Here is a 24,161-nt window from a genome sequence, read left to right as displayed (position 1 = left end):
CTATTCCAATTCCTGCAGAGGGAACAGATTTCAACTCTTGGTTTGATACGGAGGATGATATGAGTAGCACTTGCAAATCTGAGAAGGAACTGTTAGTTGATCAGATGAGAGCTGAGTTTGAACTTGCTGAAGATAAAGGGTTATTTCAATTATTTTGAAGGAGTAAATGAAGATGAAGATCTGTATGGCTAGGGGCAGAATGCATTAGCTGGTAACACCTCACAACAAATGGAGAATGCTTGCCAATATCCTGTGTGTGCACAGACTGGTAAGGACTCTATTGACCATTTTTTAGATCAATTGAATCCCTTGAATGGTAGAGGGTCTTTATCTTCTAACCCTGAGCTTAATCTTTTTCATTTCGATAAGTTGGATGTTTCTTTGTTGTGCACTGGGGGAGATAATGACGAGAAGGTAGATGCTTCTTTGGGGGATCCAGGTTCTTCTATAACTAGTAATGAGTATCCTTTCCCTTCCTACTCTGCATCGTTTTGTCTTTGATACTTTATGCGAGAGGGGGAATTCTTGAAGGGGCAGAGAGCTGAGTTTAGCTCTGAAAAAGAGGGGGGGTGGGGGGGGGGGTGAGAGACTTGATAGACTTGCACAGCTCCTAGAAGTCCTAGGCCTGTAACTAGTAGACCCCTTAGGAAAGGAGGTGAGGTTGGGTTTGAGTTCTAGAACCTACAAGAGAAGGAAGAAGAAAGATTAGAAAGAACTTAGAGATTTGGTCTCTTCTATTAATTATGAGGGGATAAGGGGATTGGGAAGGGTGGAAAGTGGGCTAAGATATGAAGATTGTCAGTTGGAATGTGAGTGGTCTAGGGGGCATGAGGAAAAGGAGCTTGATCAAGGAAGTGCTGTCTAAGTACTCCCTAGACATCATTTTGATTCAAGAAACTAAAATAGAGATGATTGACCAAGGGATTATTAGGAGCATTTGGAGCGGTTGTTGTAGGGAATGGGACTTCTTGCCCTCTGGAGGTGCCTCTGGCGAAGTTGTAGTTATGTGGGACTCTTAGACTTTCTCTAAAGTGGATAATTTAGTGGGGATCTTTTCTCTATCTGTTCTTCTCAAAACGTAAAGGAGGGGCCAATGGTATGTTTTTTCTGTGTATGGTCCTCCTTGACCAACTCTTAGGAGTGCTTTATTGATGAGGCAATAAGCTTTATTGTTGTTTTGGGTTTTGCTTACGTAGGTGGGTAGTGGGAAGGGATTTAATGCAGTTAGGTTTGTGGGGGAGAAGAAAAAGGGGGGTGGCAACGGAGTATGGCCTGAGAAATCTTCCTTTGAGTAGCACTATTTTACATGGTCTGTGTGTGGGGGAGATGGGATGGTGCTGGAGGTGGTGGCTAGTATGTTGGATAGATATTTGTTTTGTAGCTATTGGGAGGATGAATTCCTTAACCTCTCCCAAATTGTACTCATGAGAACTACTCTTGATCACTTCCATATTATGCTGGATTCAAGTAGGGTTTCAAGGGGTCTCACTCCTTTTGAGGTTTGAGAATATATGGCTAGACTATGCTTCTTTCAAGTCCTTAGCGAGGGGCTCGTGGGAAGAGGACATAGGGAGGGGTTGGGAAGGGTTTAGGTATATGACGAAGTTGAAATGTTTGAAGGAGAATAGGAAAATTAGGAATAAAGAGGTGTTTGGGGATGTTAGAAATAGAAAATCCAGAATCTTAGGTGAGCTAGACTTCTTGGATAGAAAGGAAGAGGAGACTAATCATTCAAAGAGCGAGGAGGCAAAAAGGATCACTTCGAAGAATGTATTGCCAGAGGTGATTTTTAAGGAAATGAGGAGTTGGAGACAAAAGATCAAATTTAAATGGATTAGAAAAGGAGATTGTAATAGGCTTCTTCCATAGGCTAGCAAATGGAAAGATGAGGGAAAATATGATTAGAGAGTTAGACATGGGGGGAGGGAGAATTACTAATGATCTTGATAGGATATGATTAGAGAGTTGGTTTTAATCTAGCTTTTTTCCAAGACTGCTGGGATACTATTAAGGATGACTTGCTTAAAGTCTTTGATGAATTTTATTGGAATGGGATTCTGAGTAAGAGCATTAACTCCACTTTTATTACCATTGTGCCTAAGAAATCAAGGTCCATTAAGATAGAGGATTTTAGACGTATTAATCTAGTCCATTGTTTTAAAAGCAATGGCGTGAGGTGAGGCGTTTTAACCCTTAAGAGGCAAGGCGTAACCCTTAAGGCATTGGGGTGTAAGCCTTTTGAGAATTTGTTTTTAAGATAAAAAGATGTTAAATAAATTTTATATATTTAAAATAAAGTAAAAATTAAGAAAATCACAAATATAATGTAAAAAAGAAAACTAGATATACTTTTGCAAACTTGTTGGCCATTCAAAAGTGTCTAACTTGAATACATGACATAAATCATGACTAGAGATAGCTATACCATTACAAAGTTCAAACTATTTTCATGATGTAAATTCAACTCTCAATTATTTTGGAAAGGTTGAGGTTCAAGAGTTTTAGAAATCAACTTATATTATGACATTCTTTTTTATACAAACATGTAGTTAAAATTTTCTAATTAATTCTAACTTGTGAATCACACACCCAAAAATGCGTAAGCCTAAGCTAAAAAGGTGTAAAAGACATGCTTTTTGTAAAAATGCGTAAATTTCAACATGTAATGTGTCGATCCTTTTTTGGAATTTGGTATCTTAGATTGAGCCTCAGGATGTTTTAGGCATGCCTTGCCTTGAGGCGAGCTTTAAGGCAAGCCTCAGTTGAGCCTATTAAAACACTAATATAGTCTCTAGTGTACTATAATCACCCAAGTTCTAGCTAATGGTTTGAATGTGGTGCTTGATGAGACTATTTCTACTGCTCAAAGTGCTTTTGTGGGGGGTCGACAAATAGTGGATGCCATTTTGGTGGCTAATGAGATGGTGGATGATATTCATAGGAGGAAGAAGAGGGGATTCATGTCCAAATTGGATTTTGAGAAGGCTTATGATGGAGTTAGTTGGAGTTGTTTGGACAAAATTTTTGCAAGAAAGGGTTTTGGTGAGCATTGGCGTAGGTGCTTAAGGGGTTGCTTATTTAATGTATGGTTCTTGGTTGTTGTGAATGGGGAACCAAGCCTTGGTTTAGGGCTTAGAGGCATTAGACAAAAGGGAACCACTCTCCCCTTTTTAGTTTGGCCTAGTGGCTGATGTGTTGAGCAGAATGGTGGATAGGGATGTGGATCGGGGGTTGGTGAAAGGTTTGGAAGTCGGGAGAGAGGGTGTGGTAGTTTCTCATGTTTAGTTTGCAAATGATACTATTTTTTATTCTAGACGATCATAGGTCTTCTTTCAGATGTAATTTGGGTATCCTTCATGTCTTTGAGAGGGTGTTGGGGCTTAAAATAAATTTGGTGAGAAGTGGTTTGGTAAATACTAGTGTGCCTCTTGAGTGTGCTAAGGAATGGGCTTTTGAGGTGGGATGTGGTTTTTTTTTTCCCCTTTTATTTTTATTTTTATATAAAAAAGGAAATTCATTAGATAAAGAAAGAATGTACAATCAAGAGAGAAGGTATCTCCTTAATGAAATGTGAGACTTCCCAGAAAAACAAAAACAAAAAAGGAAAACACAAAAATACAGCAAATTCAAATCAGCACACCCTCAGAAGGGACTTCCAATCTCGCTAAACATCTGTCGACCACATCCCCTTAAAATTTCCATTGCCCACACACCACAAAGAAGTCATAAAATGCACTTTCTCCTAGATTACTTTGTAGAGTGGAAAGGAATGATTGGTATCAACCAAGAAATCAAAAAAGATTTACACGAAAAAACACCCGAGGAATCCAACAACCAAGATCGACTATCATCCTAGGAAAACATCCTACAATTGTTCAACATAACCAACAAAGAAGATAATTCAATAGCTTCCCTATCATACAAGGCTCTCCTAAATCGAAAATCTCAAGAAGGTAAAAGACCGCACAGATTTACAATAAAGGAAGAAATGGGATCATTTTGCCTAATCTCAAATGAAATATGTGCAGAAAAGAGGTGGCCAAAACAACATTCCCCAACCGTATATCTTTCCAAAAACGAATGTTGCAACCCTTACCATCACAAATTTGGTATGGCAAATAATAGGATAAATTTCCACAAGCTTTCCGAAGAAAATCTAGAGCCTAAATTAGAATCCCACCCATTCCCATCAAGCCCAAATTTACTTTTGATAACTTTATGCCACAAGGAGGAAACATCTAACGGGAACCATGAAGGCCATTTAACCAAAAAAGCCGTGTTCTTGAACACCAAATTTCCAAGACCCAAACCACCCTCTCTCTTAGTCCTACACACCACTTACCTGTTCACTAAGTGATCCTTGAAACCCCCTACCCCCTGACCACAAAAATCTCGCATAAAGACAACCTTGAATTAGAGTAATCCTCCATCTTAGAGAAAAAAAGTGCTCCCTTCCACCTGTTTAACCGCTTGGGCACTCTCTCCTCCACTTGATCCTAAAAACTAGCTGCTCTTGGATTGACTCTCAAAGGAACCCTTAAATAGGACATCGGCGACCCCAACTCTGCACACCCAACTTCCAAGGCTAATTCCCTAAAACACTCTTTAGAGGCATGTTAATAGTGGTAATTCCATCTTTCTCATATTAATCTTTAACCTCGATACCCTTTCAAAAATTCGAAGAAGTCCCACTATATTTAGGATAGGAGACTTATGATCCTCTAGGAAAACAATAGTATCATCTGCAAACTGAAGGTGAGAAACTTTGGTCTCCTCCCTGCCCACTTTGAGACCTTTCATTATGGTTTTAAATTGGGGTGGCAGGTAGCGTAACATAAAGGTAACAGGTGTAATGGGAAATGGGAGTAGCGGATGTTACATAATGGGAAGCAGGTGTAACGGCTGTGAATTGTTTTAAGCACGCACAACCTTGTGTATATTGGTATATTTGCTTGTTTTAAGCTTTTAACCCTTCTTAGAAAGAGTTTTCGTGTATTTTGGATCTTTTAGTTCAGCTAACTAATTTGTTTGGTAAGGGAAAGCAGTTTACATTTTAAACCACCATTGATAGAAAAATTGTGTGTTTGCACATATTTATACTTTCTCATTTTTCTTATGCGTGATAAATTTTTATGTGTGCTAAATTACTTAATAAAAAAAAATACATTATAAAATCCATTAATCTGTTAGACACATAAGATATGAATAATACAAAATAGAATATTTTCCTAACAAGTTAATATTTTCAAAATTTTAATTAATGCATCTCTTATGAGTACTTAAAAAATAGTAAATTTTGTATCATTATCATCCTCATTATAATCTTTTCCCCTCTCACCACATAGTATATTGAGATTGATTTATGAAAAAAAAAAGGTTGGGGGAAGGGGAGGGGTGCAAAAGTGAGAAGAAAAAGTAAAAAATAAATAAATTTTTTTTGGCATAACAGTCCTGTAGTGATTATGTAACGGCTATAGGGGCCTTTACGTAACAATCGCGATCCATAACGACCTCTACAACTGTGAGTCTTCTTCCCACTGATTTCACAGTGTGTAATGGTATCGGGAGCCCAAAAATTGTTACGTAATGGCGTTAGTTTTGGTCGTTATTTAAAACCACGCCTTTCACTAAACCTCTATCCACCACCCTATCAATCAACCTACTTAGGGGCTTTGACTCACTTAAGGTCCATGGAATTTTTGAACCTAGTGGTGGAAAGAGTGGCCAAGAAGTTGGATGGTTGGAAGGGGGCACTCTTTTCCTTTAGGGTTAGAATCACCCTTATTCAGATCTGTTTATCTAGTATCTCCTTATATTATTTTTCAATTTTTAAAATTCCCACTAGGAATTGCAAATAAGATTGAGAAAACAATGAGAGATTTCTTATGTTCTGGATTTAAGAGTTTCCGAGATCCCTTTGTTTGGTGGGAGGAGGTACGGAGGGAGGGTAGGGTCTTGAAATTTGGTGTCTAAAAACATCATTTTCCTAGCTAAATGGTTATGGGGTAAAAGCAGGGGTAAGGCTGCATACAATGTGACTATTCTCCCCCTTACCCTTGCAAAGCAGGGAGCTTTGTGGCCTGGGGACGCCCTTTTAATTTGTTGTCATGTAAAATGAACTTTAGAGTAATGAGCTCCAAAAGTTTAACCATCTATTATTTAGTCCAGATGCTGACTTTGGAGTCATTGGCAAGAATGATAGAAATAAAGATACATGTTTGGAAGTAATCTGAAAAATAAAAATATTTGTTGTGTTTTTACCAGTCTGAAGATAAGCAAACATAAACAAATAAAATCAAAATAACACTGCACCAATCATGTTGTAAATCTGAAAAAGAGACTTCTCTGAGAGAGCCTGCTGCAATAGCCCATAATGAGGCCAAATACTGAATCCTATTCCAAAGCGAAGACAAAGACATCCTCTTTTCCATGAAAATGTGAGTATTCCTCTCCAGTCATAACCATAACTATACAGAAAAAATTGCCCACCTCCACAAAGCTGACCTGTGAACCTGAAGATGAGAAAGCCAAGAAGTCCACAAAATCTGGATGCATTCAACTCTCTTCAAATAATCTGAAAAGATTATTCCACACCCTCCAAGCCCTCCAAGAAAAGGAGCAATGGAGAAGCAAGTGGGACAGATTCTAAACTATCAAAACAAAGAAAACAAATGTCTGGAGACGAAGCCTTAAAAAGCCTCCTACTCTGCGGCAGATTGTTAGTTTTACTCTATTAAGAACTACTAAACAAATAAAGGGCTTAATCATTGAGGGGACTTTGGCCTTCCCAATAGAACTATGGAGGTGGGGAGGACAAGTTTTTATAGGTCAACTGCTCAAAAGAAGACTTGTAAGAGTTCTTTCCCAAAGAATAAAAAAATCAATGAATGATAGTCCCTTCTGTCAGATGGAGCACTAACCCTGAATGAACAAAATAAGGACGTGGGCTCCAAGTCCTCTCTATCATTGAGATCCTTATGAAAATGGAAATCTAATGAGAAATTCTCCCTATTTGATATAAAAAAAATTTTGAAATAGGTTCGTTGTGCAAAGAAGGCTGTCTATATAGACGAGGGGAAAGAGTTAATCGTTAAGAACTCCCTATCCAAATGTCTTGCCATCACCAAATGCGAAACCCATCACCCACAAAAAATTTAGTATACAACATAAAAAGAAGATATAAATGTGAAATATGGATACCCTTCCGAGGATTGTTACAAGAACATATGCACCGCAAATTAACATCCCACCCATTACCTTTCATGCCAAATTTGCTTTAGTCACTTTTGCCAAAGGGAAGAGTCCTATAAAGGAAAACACCACAACCATTTACCTGTTAAAGTATTGTTCTTAAACACCAACTTTTCAAGACCCAAAGCCCCCCTCCTTTTTAGACCTACAAGCAACCTACCAACTAACTAGATGATCCTTATTCTCTCTCCCAACCAAACACCGCCCTCTCACGAAAAAAAAAAAAAAAAAAAAAAAAGAAAAAGGAAAAAGAAAAACCTCGAACCAAAGGAAATCTCTAATGATTTTCTCAATAGTTCTAGTTATCCTTACAGGAATTCTATAACTAGATAAGAAATAGAGAGGGATACTAGCAATTTAAGCTTGACTAAGTGTAATACGCAGCTCCCTAGTGAAAATAAAGCACCTTTCCACCCATCCAACCTTTTGGACACCTTCTCCACCATAGGATCCCAAAACGTTACTTTCCTAAGATTGCCACTTGAGGCATTCCTAAATAACTTAGATGCCAATGAGAATACCACAACCAACTAAAGCAGACAACTCCAAAAATCTAGAACACTCAAATTAACTCAAGCTATCCTATTCTTCCCCAATTATAATTAATAATAATATTATTATTATTATTTTAATAAAAGGCCATCTTGAAAAATTGCAAGATAGTAAGCACATTTTTTTTTTTTGGGTTGTTATTTGAAGGTATTTGTAAGATCGTTGAATGCGGGTGTAAACCAAGAGCCATCTTGAACAATTGCAAGATTGTTAATTGGAATGTTAGAGGGCTAGGGGGGACTAGAAAAAGGATTTTGATTGAGTGTTGGTCAAGTACTCCCTAAACATTGTCCTCACCCAGAGGATACCCAGAGTATCTTAGGGGTAGGGGGTTTGTTGTAGGGATTGTGAATATCTACCCTTGCTTAGGGCCTTTTACGGTATCCTTGTCATTTGGGATTCTCGTGATACATCCAAAGTGGACACATAAGAGGTTTTTCACTATCTATTTTTTGGTGCTGTTTGAAGTGAGAGGGAGGGATCAGTGGTGGGTGTCGTTAGTGTGTGGGCCTTCTAGATGGAATTTTAGAAATGTTTTTTGGGACTTTTTTTTGGGATTAAATCTATTCCATTCATGGATTCTGTGCTCCTAGGTAGTTGGTGGGAGGGGATTTTAAAGTGGTAAGATTTCCCATAGAGAAAAAGGGGGAAGGGGGAGGGGGGGGGGGAGGGTCTCTGCAAGTATGCAAAACTTTGACTCGTTAATTATGGACCGTGGTTTGAGAGACCTGCCATTGGGTAACACTTCTTTTACTTGGTTTATAGGGGAGGATAGAATAGTTATTAGTAGATTGGATAGATTCCTGCATTATAGGGAATGGGAGGACGAGTTTTAGAATCTCACTCATTGTACTCTCCCTAGAACCACATTTGACCACTATCCTATCTTGATGGAATCCAACAGGGTCCCATGGGGCCCCACTCACTTTAAGTTCGGGCCTAAAAATTAATATGGAGAAGAGTAGATTAGTAGCTTTGAATGTGCTCGTGTAGTGAGTGAAGGAAAGGGCCACTGAAGTGGAGTGTGGCATTCTGGATTGGCCTATGACCTACTTTAGTGGTCCCTTTTTTTTTTTTGGGGGGGGGGGGGGGGGATCCTATAGTATTGGATTTTTGGAATCTGGTAATGGAAAGAGTGACTAGGAGCTTAGATGGTTCGAAGGGGGCGTTTTCTTTTCTAGGGGTAGAGTAACCTTGATCAAAGCTTGTATTTCTAGCATTTCGTTGTATTTCTTCTTTGTATTTAGGATTTCGATGGGGATTGCTAGCAAGGTTGAGAGAATCATGGGAGACTTTTTGTGGTCTAGTAGGATGGATCATAGGGACCACTTAGTTGGGGTGAGGTTTGTAGGTCAAAAAAGAGGGAGGGTTGGGTCTAGGGTAGTTGGTGTCTTAAAACACGACTCTTTTAGCTAAGTGGTTATGGCACTTCCTTCTAGAAGAATTGTCTCTTTGGCATAGGGTATTGGGTTGGATGAGAATGGGTGGAATACCAATGTTAGTTTAAGATATTCTTTGGGTACTCTATGGAGGTCCAATTCTTAGATATATCCTTCTTTCATTCTTCACATTAAACTTGAGGTGGGAGGGGCTCTCGAATCTGTTTTCAAAAAGACCGTCGGATGCGTAATGCATCCTTATCCAATTCATTCCTTCATCTTTTCAACTAAGGTCCAAGCAAAAGACAGCTATATCTTTCTTTGTCGGGGATTTGAGTAGTCCTTTGACTTCCTTCAATCTCCATTTAGGAGACCTCTTAATGAAAGGTAGTTGTTAGAGCTGTGTTCTTTGTTATCTTTATTGAAGGAAAGTAATCCTTCATTGGGGCGGGATGTGCGGTCTTGGTGTTTGGATCAGTTGGGAGTGTTTTCTTGTAAGTTTTTTTTTGAATTTTTGAGTCACTCCAATTATTCTTTCTGACTCTATCGTTTCATTAGGAAGGTTAAGGCTCCTCCAAAAGTTAAGGCTCTCACTTGTTTGTTTGTGTGCAATAGTATTAATACTAATAACTTGCTGCAAATTAGGAGATCGTTGAAGGCTCCCTCTCGATGCATGTGTGCCATGTTACTTAAATTCTTAGATGGCTTCTCATCTTCTTTTGCACTCTGAATTTTCTTGAAGGATTTGAAACATGCTTTTTTGTATTTCTGGTGAAAGCTGGGTTTGCCCTTCTTTGGTTGGTGAATTGTTAGCTATTTCTTTCAAAGGCTTGGTTGGAGAAAGGATTAGGCAGTCTTATGGAAGTGTGTAATATTCGCAGTTTTGTGGGGGTTATGGATGGAGCATAATCCAAGGATATTCAATGGGAAGAAATTAAATTGGGTGCTGGTTTGGAAAAAAATTCAGTATTTGGCCTCACTGTGGTGTGCTGGTTTGGGTTTTTCTCAGAGGATTTAGTTTCCATGAGTTACATAGAGATTGGAGGAATATTTTGGAATGCTGATTTCTATTTTATTTTTTGGTATTTTTTTTCCCTGGATAGTTTTAGGCCTTTTTTTGGAGATGTCTCATTTTCCGTTGTGTAAATTCTCTTCCTATTAATGAAATATTCTTTTGCTATAAAAAAAATATTGTGTCTGGACAGTGGATACATTTTATTGTTATTAGTATACATGCTTCTCACATCCATTTACATTTTCTTTGGATAAGTTTATTTATGTTTGCATGACTTATTTGAATCAATGTGGATCTGTTACTAATCCTTTTACCACTGTTGATAAGTGTAAGAAATTAGTCCCGAACCCCCTTCCAAAAAAACCCCGTGGAGAAAGATAGAGACTTTTGCAAACCCATTCCACAAGGATTACATGAAGACATTTAAAGGCTTGTGGTTTTAAATTGCGGTAGTGGATAGGGTGGCATAACGGAAACATGTGTAATAGGAAGTGGTAATAGCGGATGTTACATAATGGGAAGTGGGTGTAACGGCTGTGAATTTTTTCCCAGCACGCACAACCTTGTGCATATTAGTGTATTTGTGTGTTTTAAGCTTTTAATCCCTCTTAGAAAGATTTTTAGTGTATTTTGGATCCTTTAGTTCAACAAAGTTGTTTGGTAAGGGCCAGAAGTTCACATTTGTTTTAAACCACCATTGATAGGAAAATTATGTGTGTGCATATTTATACTTTCTCATTGTTGTTATGCGTGATAAATTCTTAAGTGTGATAAATTAATTAATAAAACGAAGTACATCATACACTCCATTATTCTATTAGGCACATAAGACATGAATAATACAAATATACGATAACTAGAAAAGAAAAGAAGGTTGAAGTTGACAAATATAGAAGATAAATATCAAATTGCTAAAATTATCAAAATAAAATATGTTCCAACAGTTTAGTATTTTCAGATTGTTAATTAATGCATCCCTTGTGAGCATTTAAAAAATAGTAAATTTTGTATTATTATCATCCTCATAGATATTGTCTTGGTTAAGGACAAAGATATTAATGAAAGATGGCGAAGTTACTTTAGTAATTGTTTGAAAACCAAATGGAAGACTTAAACTTTGATTTGACAAATGAGGAAAAGGCTAAAAATATGAGAATTATTTGCAAAATTAGAGTTAACAAAGTTAAGTTTGCACTAAAAAAGATGAAAAATGAGAACGCTTTAGTATCGGATAACATCCTAATTGAAGTTTGGAAATGCTTAGGTGATAACAAAATTATATGGTTAACTAATTTATTTAATACAATCAGTGTTTTAAAAGGCGAAGGCGAGGTGTTTTACCCTCCGCGAGGCAAGGCTTAAGCCTTTTGGGACTGTATTTTTTAAAATAATTAATAAATAATATATATATTTATATAGTATTAAAATGAGAAAAATGTTAGAATAATGGAAAAAAAATAGCTTTAATAATTCTTAAATATCATGTAGGCCAATTTTAGCTAACAAAGTCAAACAATGCATGTTAAAAATAAGCCATAAATTTCAAAAAGAAGAGAAAAAGCCAAATTACAACATCACAATGTCTCATCATCCAAGATTCTAATTTCTAAGATTCTAGTAAATCTTAATCAACGAAGTTCAGAGGGAACTATCGAGATCTTCATCAACGTTCTCATATAAATAGGAGTTTTTCCAGTAATAAATTCTTCTCCCACTCAAACATCATTGTCTTCCTCAAATGTTGGCCCCTTGCTTTTGTCTTGAGTGCCTACATATTCAATAAAGCTATAGGTTTGGAGTTAGGAGAAATGGAGAATTATAAATTAGTAGATTGAAAAATGACTATTGATATGTATGTACTCAAGTTCTCACAATAATCACTAATCTTCCTTTTTCTAGGAAGATTAGAATGCCAGCCACCAGAAGCTTGTGTTGCTTGAGCATCATCTCCTTCAAGAGGTACCACGGGCAAAGCTCTAATAGCATCAACATTTGGACATTTTCATCATCAATCCAAGCAGTATTTTTTGGGAGGATAGGTTCTTCCTTCTTTGTGATCCATTCATCATCTGAAGCTACTTTTGGAACCAATATTGGATCATAATTTTGTCTTCTTCTTATAGCTCTCTTCCTCAGTTTAGTGTTGTACTTGACGTAAACTAGAGCATTCAATCTCCTGTGCTCTAATCTATTCCACTTTTTTGTATGAATCTGCTAAAATGTGCTCCAATTCCTCTCACATTCACTAGCACTACATGTTAGGCTAAGAACACGAATAGCAAAGTTCATCAATTCTGGGGTCTTTGTCCCAAAAAGCTTCCACCAATTAGCTACAAAATAAAAAAGAACATGTTTAAGTTCCAAGTTATAAGAAGAAATAAGGATAGAGTACTACTAATTAACTATTTTTTACTGAAATATTATTTTTACTTGGGTTTCTCAACATTCTGGAGTCAACAACCACTTGAGTCCCAAAATCCCCTCGTGCATTATCAAACAAATCCAATTGGATGTCTGCAACTAGCCTCTCCTCATATGTCAACATTCTATCCATGCATTCAAATAGTCCTTTCTTCACTTCTTCACAATCAGAGAAGTTCTCCTTATAACGCAATTGGGGGTTTTAAATAATATCCTGCAGCATCTAAAGGGTGATGAAGTTGTGGAGTCCATCTATCATCTATTTTTCTGCAAATGGGTCCATACTTTTTCTCATTTCTAGAAAAAATTGCAGCATTTTTTTCCTTCACCAAATCCATCATCTCATAGAGAAACCCCATAGCTTGTCTTTCCTCATAATCAACTTCCCTTAGAACACACACAAGTGGGACAACACTCTTGATAACATATGCCACGTGAGGCAAAAAATGTTGGTCAAATAAAACTATTGAGTGAGTCCTTATACCTTTATGCATTTTTGCATATGTAGAAGTACACCACATCTTCGAAGAGAACATAGATTGAAGGCGTCGCTTTTGTTTGTAAATGCTTTGAAGTGTCAATATTGCAGTAGCAAAGCGTGTCATTGCAGGGCAGATGAGTTCTTTGTTGTTGGTGAAATGCTTCCTCATCATTGCAAGTACATAGGAATGATTATAAATAAATTTCACAACTTGCTTAGCCTTTAGGATTGTGCTTGCATGGATCTTCAATTTTGCAATATCCTCCAACATGAGATCCAAACAATGTGCAACATATGGAGTCCAATATAGCTTCTCCCTCTTTTCCATAAGCTTTTTTCCACCATTTATCATGTTCTTCGCATTATCAGTTATCACATGCACATCATTCTCCTCACCAACTTCCTCAACCACCTCATCCATATACTTAAACAACAAATCACCATTTTTTATAGAATCAAAAGCATCAATGGATTTTAAAAACCATGTACCAGCAGGACTATTGACAAGGAAATTAATCCAGACCCTTGAACACCCATCAGTCCATCCATCAATCATGATAGAACATCCATATTCCTTCCAAGCATTTTTGTGGTCTTTCAACATGCTATCGATGTCTTTCACTTCATCTTTAAGGATCCACGTCCTCATCTCATGCATAGATGGAGGCTTGAAACCTGGCCCATAATTAGCAATCTCATCCACGATAATATGCCAATATACGTCATCCATCAAATTAAATGGTAAAGCATTGTTGAACACACAACGGCCAACTTTCCTACACACTTCATTTTTTTCTTCCTTCTTCCATTTTGAGTTTAGAGTGGATTGTTTGGTCTGTGAAAATGAAAACTTATCCATTGGACCTATAGCCCTAGGAGTATGGCCACTTTCACTATTTTTCTGCTCAAAATCTCCAATAGACTAACACTTTGACTCCCTCCTCCTAGACCCTGCCCAATCTCTTCAAGAACTTCATTTCTTTTACCCTTATCTTCTTGAAATTTTTCAAGAGCATTCTTACACTCATCACTCACTTTTTGAGGGACTTTTGGACAAGGTTTCATTCCATTCCTTGTACCAGCCAAATGATGTTTAAACCTTGTGACAGTCCCATTACAATGTTGATCACAAAATTTGCCTATAAAATATTTTTCTCCTTCAACTTCCTTTATGTATTTCCAAAAAAAAAAATCCTTTTTTTGCCCCTCGGAATCAACTTTAGACATTTCAGTAGGTGTAGCAAGATTTAATTTAAGCAATTAAAATATGAAACAAAAACCTAAGAGACGAACTCAGACCCGTTGGACAGATGCTTCGAGAAAGACAGCAGATGCTTCGAGAGAGAGAGAGTAGAGGACTCAAGAGAGAGAGAGAGAGAGAGAGCAGATACTGAGAGAGAGAGAGAGAGAGAGAGAGAGCAGAGGCTTCGAGAGAGAGTAGATGCTTCGGGAGAGAGAGCAGGGGCTTCATCCAGCTTCGTACAGGCTTTGAGAGGGAGCAGAGGCTTTGTTGAGCTTCGTCGAGTCCTCGAAAGAGAGAGCAGAGGCTTCGAGAGAGAGCATAGGCTTCATCGAGCTTCGCCTAGGCTTCGAAGAGAGAGCGAAGGCTTCGTCAAGCTTTGGCGATAGAGCATAGGAGAAAAGCTTCGCGGGAGAGAAAGGGAGGATAGGGTTTCTGTTTTGGCTTTGGAGTCTTTGGACTTATAAAATTGTGTTTTAACCCAGGCTACCGAAAGGTGTACGCCTTTCATATGAAGCGTAAAAAGGCGTTGTTTTTTCGCTAAGGCTTACACTTTGTTAGCGGAGGCGTATGCATTCATGGAGTTTCACCATTGTACATACGCCTTGGTGCGTTTTTCTCCCAAAACGCCCTGAGGTGTGCCCTGAAAACGCCTTTCGAAACACTGAATACAATTATAAAAACTAAGAAAATGCCAGATGAATGGAAGAAAAATACTTTAATACCTTTATACAAAAATAAAGTAGATATTCAAAATTGTAATAACTATTGTGGAATTAAACTTATGAGTCATTTGATGAAACTATGGGAAAGGGTAGTTGAACAAAGATTAAGGTTAGAAGCGAAGGTCTTAGAAAATCAATTTGGTTTTATGCCTAGGAGATATACCATAGAAGCTATATATATTTTAAGAAGATTAATGGAAAAGTTTAGGGAAAAGAAGAGGGACTTGCATATGGTATTTATTGACCTAGAGAAAGCATATGATAGAATACCTAGGGAAGTTCTATGGTGGCTTTTAGAAAAAAAGGGTGTATTTAGTAGGTATACTGATGTCATTAAGGATATGTATGATGGAGTAATGACTGGTGTAAGGACTATAGATGGAGAAACTAGAGAATTTTCAATCACTATAGGTGTACATCAAGGATATGCTTTGAGCCCTTATCTTTTTGCTTTAGTGATGGACCAACTGACTAAGAGTATTCAAAATGAGGTTCCATAGTGTATGTTGTTTGCAAATGATATTGTATTAATTGATGAAACTAGGGGTGGAGTAGAGGCTGAGTTAGAATTATGGAGAGAAGCTTTGGAATTTAGAGACTTTAGGATAAGTAAAAATAAGGTAGAATATATGAAATGTAATTTTAGTAATGCTAGGAGGAATATTGGAGACAAAGTTAAACTTGATGATGAAGAAATAAATAGCACTTGTAGATTTCGATACCTTGGATCTATTATGCTAGTTGAAGGAGAAATTGAAGATGATGTAATGCATAGAGTTAAAGTAGGTTGGGTAAAATGGATTAGTCCTTCAAGTGTGCTTTGTGATCGTAGAATATCCTTAAAATTAAAAGGGAAGTTTTATAGGAAGACTATAATACCAGCTATGCTATATGGATCAAACTGTTGGGCGACGAAGAAATAAAATATCCAAAAAGTAAAAGTTGCCGAGATGAGAATACTTAGATGGATGAGTAGTATAATATAGAAAGATAATTAAGGAATGAACATATTTGCGGTAAGTTAGGTGTAGCTCTTATAGAAGATAAGATAAGGGAGGGATGACTCAGATGGTATGGATAGAGTGAATTAGTTACTGTGGGGGGCAGTAGAGGCGGTAGGGATAGACCTAAAATAACTAGGGAGGAGATAGTGAGTAAGTATTTAATAGCCCGAAATCTGTCAAAAGAAATGGTCCTAATCGCATAAATTGGCGGAAAAGGATTCATATTACCGACCCCACCTAGTGGGACTTAAGGCTTGGTTTTTTTGTTGTTGTTTTTATCATCCTCATCATAATTTTTTGCCCCTCTCGCCTCATAGTAGATCGAGAATGGTTTATGAAAGGTGGGGAAAAACAAAAGTGAGAAGTGGGGAAAAACAAAAGTGAGAAGAAAAAGTAAAAAATAAATAATTTTTTTGGCGTAATGGTTTTGTAGTGGTTACGTAACGGCCTTATTGGCCTTTATGTAACATTCGCAGTCCGTAATGGCCACTACGGCTGTGATTTTTCTTCCCACCAATTTTGCGATTTGTAACGGTATTGAGAGCCCAAAATACCATTACATAACGACATTATGTAATGGTCGCGGCTGTTATTTAAAACCATGCTGCAGGGTATAAGTACGTTGGTAGTTATCGTGTATGCGGCAATTATCATTTTGAATTCAGACTAGTTTTCCCTCTTTCTCGACCATCCATCTCCCTACTCTCCTTTTGTATTCTTCCTTCTCCCATCTTATTCTTTCCTTTCTTCTCCTCTTTCTGTTTCTCTCCATTACTTCTCTCTTTGTGTTCTGTTTCTGTTCTGTCCTCCATCACTTACTGAAAGAAGGGAAAATAATGCCGTATTTAATATATGTTGTGGATTCATGAAAGAATAATTAAAGATATGTTTGGCACATAGGAATAGAATGAAATTGAGTTTTTTCACTGAATCTATTCACATTCTTAATTCAATTTTTTGTTCCATTCCTTTCCGACCCCATTCCATTCCACGAACCAAACATGGCATAAGTAGTAAGTACTGTAATTTACTGGCCTTGGCCTGGTGGTATGGCGGGGTGGATGTGGGTATTAGGTTCAAGAAATCTGATATATGTCACACACCCATAAATAAAGATTGGGAAATGTTTCTCAAAAGAAAAGTGTATACATTTGAATTATGGTGTATTGGTCCTCTAAATGCTGAACTAGAGAGGCGTCAGCTCTTGAAGAATGGGTTCTACCCTCCCATCTATTGTTTATTATTTGATATCATATGGTATACACACACATGCATGCACAGACATGCAATAGATGTGTATTGGAGAGGTAGCATAACCACAGCATGCGCCTGGTTAGTCTATGAAAAGGGAGATTGATATCATGGTGCTTCCAATGTGATAGAGTTGTTATTTTTAAATTCCTCTTTTCTTTGTTAGATGGATGTTGGCATGAGCTTGTACCTGTAAACCATAGAATTGTGACTAGGAATACTCTAAACTTTATGAAATCAAATGCCACTCTTTTCAAGAGATTGAGAGAAGTACTTGTTGTTCACATTAATAGCATTCGTAGAATTTTGTCCAATTAGAAACTGAAGGGCAAAATGTTTTTAAATAATGACATTTTTCTCTAACAATTCCTTAAGGCTAGTAAATTTTTCTTGTTATTGTTTTCTTAATAATTAACCAGCTGAATTGGTAGAAGTATCCCCAACAACATGCATGCTCCTTGTTTCTATCTCTATTGCTCAAGTGCCCAGGATTATTAATATCTTTTAATGTTTGGTACAACCAATTCCCTAGTAGTGGCCTCCATTAATTCTCCAGTGAATGCCATTGAGCTGAACAGCCTCTGGTCCTTCAATCCTTGAGGGTAAGTGGATGAGACTTATGCAGAGGGAAAAATTGAGGGGGTATTTGGTATCATTTCTGCTTTTTGTTGTGTGTTTTTGTCGCTGTACAGTGAAGAAATAGGCCCAGACTACGCATTTGTTTACATTGCATATTTTCTATTCACAGTTCTTTCATAAAAGCTAGTATTTTAAAAGGCGTTCCTGAGGCGTGCCTTGATGCATTTTGGGCCTAAAACGCCTTAAGGCGTTAGTGGAAATGCGTAATTCCTAAAAGGCGTATGCCTCAGGCGTAAAGTCTTGCCTTTTTACCCCTCATGCCAAGGCGTATGCCGTTCGTGATTTTTGGTTTATAACATAAATTAAACAGGGAAGAACCCAGAATGCATCAAAAGCCCTATCCTCCCTCTCTCCCACGAAGCTTCCTCTGTTCTGCTCCCTCGACGAAGCCTCCAGCGAGTCTTCTCCTCGACGATAGCCTCTGCTCTCTCTCCGACTTTTCCTCCAGCACCTCCTCTCTTTCCGACGACTCAACGGATGCTTCCAATGATTCCTCCAAGCTTCTTGTCTCTCTCCGACAAGTTGACGTTCCCTTCCAAACTCTGATATGCCTCCGACGACTCCTTCTGATGTATTTTTTTCCCTTTGACGAATCCTTCGGAGCTGTCGTCTCTCTGCAGCAACCCTCTGCAATCTCTCGCCCCTCTCCACCACCCTCTCACCCTCTTGTACTCTCAGCCACTGTGTTGGCTGCAGCTAGCTTTTAGAAATTAGAATATTGAGACCTTTTTATTTTGGCTTTTTCTTATGGTTCATGCTTAATTTTTTTAATATATATTGTTTGTGTTTGTTAGTTAAAAGTTAAAACTTAAAATTGGCCTATATGATATTTAAAAATTATGTTTTTATATTTTTCTCTATTATTTTAAAAGTTTTCACATTTTTTATTATATTTTTCTCTATTAATTATTTTAAAAAATATAGTACCAAAATGCTTACGCCTTCGCCTTTTAAAACATTGATAAAAGCTGAAATTTAGAATTTACATTTTTCTGTGCGTTGTGGTTGTCTGTTGCTACAGTACTGTAAAATTTAGAATTGAGTTTTGTGGATTAAATCATTTATTCTATACAAAATTTTTAATTAAAATAAAGATAAATGAGCATGTGAATTTAAAATATAATTAAAGTAACAAATGTTCATAAATTTTACAATACTGAAAAATAAGAGTTGTTCAAATTTTTTTTAAGTACTATTTTTCCACTGTTATGTGCAATATGATTGTTCTTGGAGAACTAATAAAGTGAGTTTAAACAAATTAAATAAATTATTTGAATTAATCTATTTTTTACTTTAATTTTTTCTAATTTACATTCTTTTGAATTTTTATTATTTTAATCATAATTTCTAGTTGTTATTTGATTTGAAGATTGAAAATAAGTTCAATTAGGTCTTTGATTTGTTTTGCTTTTGGAAATATTAACCAAACAGGTTGTTGCTCTTTCAGTTTTTAGTTCGTGTTTTCAGTTTTCATTTTTGGTTTTTGTTTCGATAATTTGTTTTCGACAGTGATATCAAATGGTCCCTGAGTGTGTGGATTGGGCTTCCTTCAAGTTTGGGTATTTCTTATTTAAAGTTTCATGGGATTAACTTTCTGTTCTGTATTTGAAGCTTATACGGTCCATATTTTAATACTTTCAACTCCAAATCTCGCAAATATGAGGGTGTGAGACCAACAGATATGGTGCCCATACATAAAGTATGCCCTTTGATGGGAATATTGTAGCCCCAGTTTGACAATTATGTTGGTGGTTATATTTTTGAAAATAGATTTTTTGCATGTCCAAGTGTTGAAACTCAGCTTATCTGTTGTAAGTTCTTTATTATTTTAAAGTGTCTGATACAATTAAAATGTCCCATGTCCCAGGGTGAATCATGCATAATACTTGAGGGTGAAGTCAAGGACCTGGGTGTTTTAGGATTGGTGATTTGCTTTGTAATCATTAGATTCTCATCTGTGAGAAATTGCTCCCTCCCCCCCCCCCCCCCCCCCCCCAAAAAAAAAAACTCTCTCTCTCTTTATTTTTTTTGTATGTATACTTTTTTGGGAAACATATATTTTCATATTTGTTTTGATTTCTCCATATTTTCTAAATAAAACTGAATGATTTCTCTGGATTGAAATGTAACTATATTCTTTGCAGGTTGTAAGAGCTTTAAGATTTCTGCAGAAGGGCAAAGATTCATTTGTAAATAAATGGGAGGTGGTTACCATACCTCGTGGTACGCTTCAGGTTTGTTAATTTTTGTCTATGTAATAAACATCAACTTTTATCAAAGTTTTTTGTTATCCAGTGTTGAACTGAATGCTGATGAAATTTGAACTTTAGTGGGGACCTTGTATCTAAATATTTCTTTTCATGATTAACTTATGTATTGTTGCTGCCAGTCTTGCTATTGTGCAAATTATTTGGGTATTTTTGCACTTCAAAATATATGTCCTTTCATGTATTGGTGTGGAAATGAATATTCTTTCCTATTTTAATGCTATCTTCAATAATTGATGAATTTAGAAGAGTTCTTTTGGGTCCTAATACGTTGAATTTGGTGGTCTTTTGCTCTTTACGTTATCATGTATATTTAACCCCTTGCTCATGGAACTACTTTCTTCCTTTGGGTTGGTTGAAAGTTCAAACGTGCCCTAAATGGACAGTTTCTAGGAAACTTTGGGTCATATGCTTTTTGAAGGTTTCATTTGATAGATAGTGGGAGTACAATATTTAATCATTCTTCCCTAAACTGATGGAGGGTTGTAGTGTAGAAGGGTGTCCCCAGGCCACACAAGTCTCCTTGCTTTGTGAGGGGAGGGGGTGGGGGAGGGCTGCCATAGTGTACACAGCCTTACCCCTGCTTTTATGCAGAGAGCCTATTTCCTTGGACTCGAACCTGTAGTCTACCGGTCACAAAGGAGCAACCTTACTGATGGAGAGTGGTAATATGATTAAGACAAAGATACCATTTTTGAATGTTTATGGGAAGTCTGTGGGATGGGTTTGGAAGATTTTGCAGTTGAAGCAGATGCTTTGGTACCGATCAATTAATTAAAACATGAATGAAATTGAGATAGGAGTGGAATTATATTGGAATACTATAAATATGTTTGGTTACACATGCAGAATAATGAACCGAAATAATGAACAGATCATTTTCGAAAAATGCTCCTAGATACCTAAACAAAAATTATATTATATACAATATTTAAACTTCATTAAATCTCACTTTTGATATTGTTGAAAAAACTTTAATATAATTTAGTTTAAAAATAAAATTAGCTAATAGCTTTACAAAATAAATTTCAATTTCTTCAAAGTTTGAAGTTCTTAAAAAAAAAAAAAAAAAAAAATCTTGAGAATTGGCAACCATTGATGCGTAGTTGGTTGATGCATCCTTGCTATTAATATATTTAAAATCCCAAAACTTAAACACGTGCTCATTTTCAACTGAACCCTTATTTGGGACTATAACCGATAGATCCAAAAACCATCGTTGGCTAAACATCAAATATTCTTTAATGATGATCAACAACTAAGGACCTTCACTGAATCGAAACCTTATTCATCATTTTACAATCTGTTATCCCACAATGATGGGGCTCAAAGAGCCCCATCGCTTGAGTAGGGCTGTTGTGGGTTTGAAATGGTTTGAAAAGGTGTTTGTGGGGTGTTGACTCAAGATGAAGAAAAGAGGCGGAGATTTTTCCCGCAAGTGACCATGGTTGGTTTAGATGTTGCTACATGAAGCAGAGAGGTGGAGATGGACACGATCTCTTTATGAGTTTAAGAAATATGACTAAATGACATTTCTGTTGTGTTTATTAAATTCTGTATTTTTCCACTATCAGAAAAAAATAATTGCCAAAAAAGAAAAGGAATTGCACATTGGATTTCTTTTTTAAACAGGAGAGAAGATGTTTTTATATTTGGCATGTGGCCTTTTTTGTGTTAAAAAATAGTTGGTGTTAGTCTCCATCTTGGTGAAGTCGCTTGAACTGCTTTATTCCATATGATTCTTCCTTAAGTTTTTTGGGGTGATGCAGTTCTTATTTCCTGTCACTTGATTAATTTTATGTCCATCTCTGTTTTTGTGTGAAATGAAACACATTATATTCTATTCCAATGCAATCCTCTCTTTCCATTATGTCCTTATATCTTTGGGTGCATTTTCCTTGTTAATCTGCTTGCATTGCGGACAAGTAATTGGGTAAACTATTGAGGATGTTTTCTTGGATTATAGTGCCAAAAGGTATTGTTGGCTGGTTATGGTACCCAATAGAAACAGAGGGGTGTGTGAATTGGGTGGAATCAAATTTTCAAACAATTTAAACCTTTTTTTTAATTGAAAAAAATGTATTAACAGTAGAAAAAAATGGAATATTGCAATAAAAGGGACAAGAAACCCTCATAAAGAGAGAAAAAATAAAATACAATCATATTAATGAAGGCTTCAAAGTCTGTTGAAAATCCTCCTAACATCCTGCACTAAAAGCCTGAGGGATGCAAAATACTGAATCCTGTCCAAAAGCAAAGTTGAAAATTTCTTCTTTCTGGGGAAAATTCGTGCATGCCACTTTGACCGAATCCTTCACATAACAGCAAAGAGTGCACACTTCGACAAAGTTACAGCTTCCTCAAACAACAAACTTTAAAAATGACACCTGGGTGCTATCACATATCAAAGACCATAAAATACATAAGATTTATAGCAGTTTGGTCCCATGTGGCCTATGTCCTCTCCCCAGAAAAACTTGTTTGGGTATTTGACTCGTAAATCAACTAGTACACATGCATTTGGCACACCAATCTGGATCCAATACAACAAACTGATATTCAATCCTGCGGATACTCGACCCAAAACAATAAAATAAGACATTTGAAGCTTAGGAGATTAAATGCCACAGCCTTTCATATCTCATGAGTTTTTGCATGAGTCGGGTTATGAGGCTGTAAAAGCACGGGAGAAGTCAATTAATGACTAATGAGGTTGCTCATGCATTGAACTCAAACAGTTCAGGTGCTTCGAACTTGACACTCTGCATTCACTTGCAAAGTTTCTCATCTTCTATTTTTTTTGTATGTATAATACAAATCACACTCAATGATGTGAGAATCATTTTTCTCTGAACAGTGTCCTTTTATTTTTTTGAACAAAGTGACCATAAACCCTTTTCTTTTCTGATACTCACATATGCTTTTGCTTTGTACAATAGTATTTCTCAGTCATATTTGATATGCTGCTCGAAAGCTCAATATCTAAGGGTAGGTAGTAGCCGTTCTAGAGATTAAGTCTGTAAAATATAAGGCATATGATTTTCCTTTTAAATGCCAATAAGCAAGATGATGTTTTCATTTCTTTTTGTCTGACCTTATTTGTAGTGTGTTTGAGGATTATTGTCGTATGATCTGGAGTCAGTTATTTTTGTTATAGGCAACATTTCTCCATAAAGGATATGATGAGACACGGCGCCTTGGTCTCCGAAGTGAAACAGAACAGGTACTTATTTTTCCTCTTTCTTTTTCTTCTTGCTGCTGGAAACCCCTGCATTTGCTTGCTTCCATGTGTTGATTGCTTTTTTCATTTTTTATGCTTTGGACTTTGTTAGGTTGTACGACATGCATCTCCAGTCGGGGAAACCGGAATGCTTGTTGTTGATTCTGTGGTGAGTATAGTGTTGTTGGTAATCTATGATAATTATATTCTGTGGTTAAAGATTTTTTGAACAGAAATTTGTGCGTATTTTAACTACTCCAATAATTATGGGCATTTTCAAGGTGCCAGGTGGACCAGCTTATAAGCACTTGGAGCCTGGTGATGTTCTTGTTCGTGTTAATGGGGAAGTAAGTTAACTTTTAGGTTTTCCAACCAGGGGGAAAACAAAGTATCAGTTATGTAGAACTCCAATTATGGGTTGAGATATTTTTTTCTTGGCGATTTTATATTTTTATTTTGTACCATGTTTACTGGACTAATTTTAATTGCTTTCTTTTCTAATTGTGATCAAAGCTACATAAGATACATAGAAATGTATAAAATTGAAAAGTGCAGAAATAAATGGGTCTAGTTTAATGTTTTAAATTGTGTGGTGCAATAAATGTAAACATAGTTGTGAGGAAACAATGAGTTGATGCCTTTGTTAAATGATGGATGGATATATTATATGGCAGTTGTCACATATAAAAGAAACATTGTACAATAGTTATGGTGGC

The 24,161-nt window shown here is 36.7% G+C and overlaps 1 protein-coding gene across 4 annotated transcripts in view; it reads left to right on the top strand.

The window, feature by feature from the left end:
- The window catches only part of LOC131160351 (protease Do-like 7), a 133,915-nt gene that overhangs the window by 44,587 nt on the left and 65,167 nt on the right, over window positions 1-24,161 (top strand). For all 4 annotated transcript variants that reach the window (XR_009138015.1, XR_009138014.1, XM_058115964.1 and 1 more), the window contains 4 exons: window positions 20,103-20,192; window positions 23,383-23,448; window positions 23,558-23,614; window positions 23,727-23,792. Coding sequence is in view for 2 of the 4 variants with exons in the window: in XM_058115964.1 (XP_057971947.1) it covers window positions 20,103-20,192; window positions 23,383-23,448; window positions 23,558-23,614; window positions 23,727-23,792 (279 nt within the window). In the remaining 2 variants the exon portion in view is untranslated. The remainder of the gene's footprint in view (window positions 1-20,102; window positions 20,193-23,382; window positions 23,449-23,557; window positions 23,615-23,726; window positions 23,793-24,161) is intronic.

This window comes from Malania oleifera, chromosome 7 (genome assembly GCF_029873635.1).
Source record: "Malania oleifera isolate guangnan ecotype guangnan chromosome 7, ASM2987363v1, whole genome shotgun sequence".
In the NCBI taxonomy this organism is placed as follows: domain Eukaryota; kingdom Viridiplantae; phylum Streptophyta; class Magnoliopsida; order Santalales; family Ximeniaceae; genus Malania; species Malania oleifera.
The sequence above is the reverse complement of the archived record's forward strand: the minus strand, read 5'-3'. Positions and strand labels throughout refer to the sequence as shown.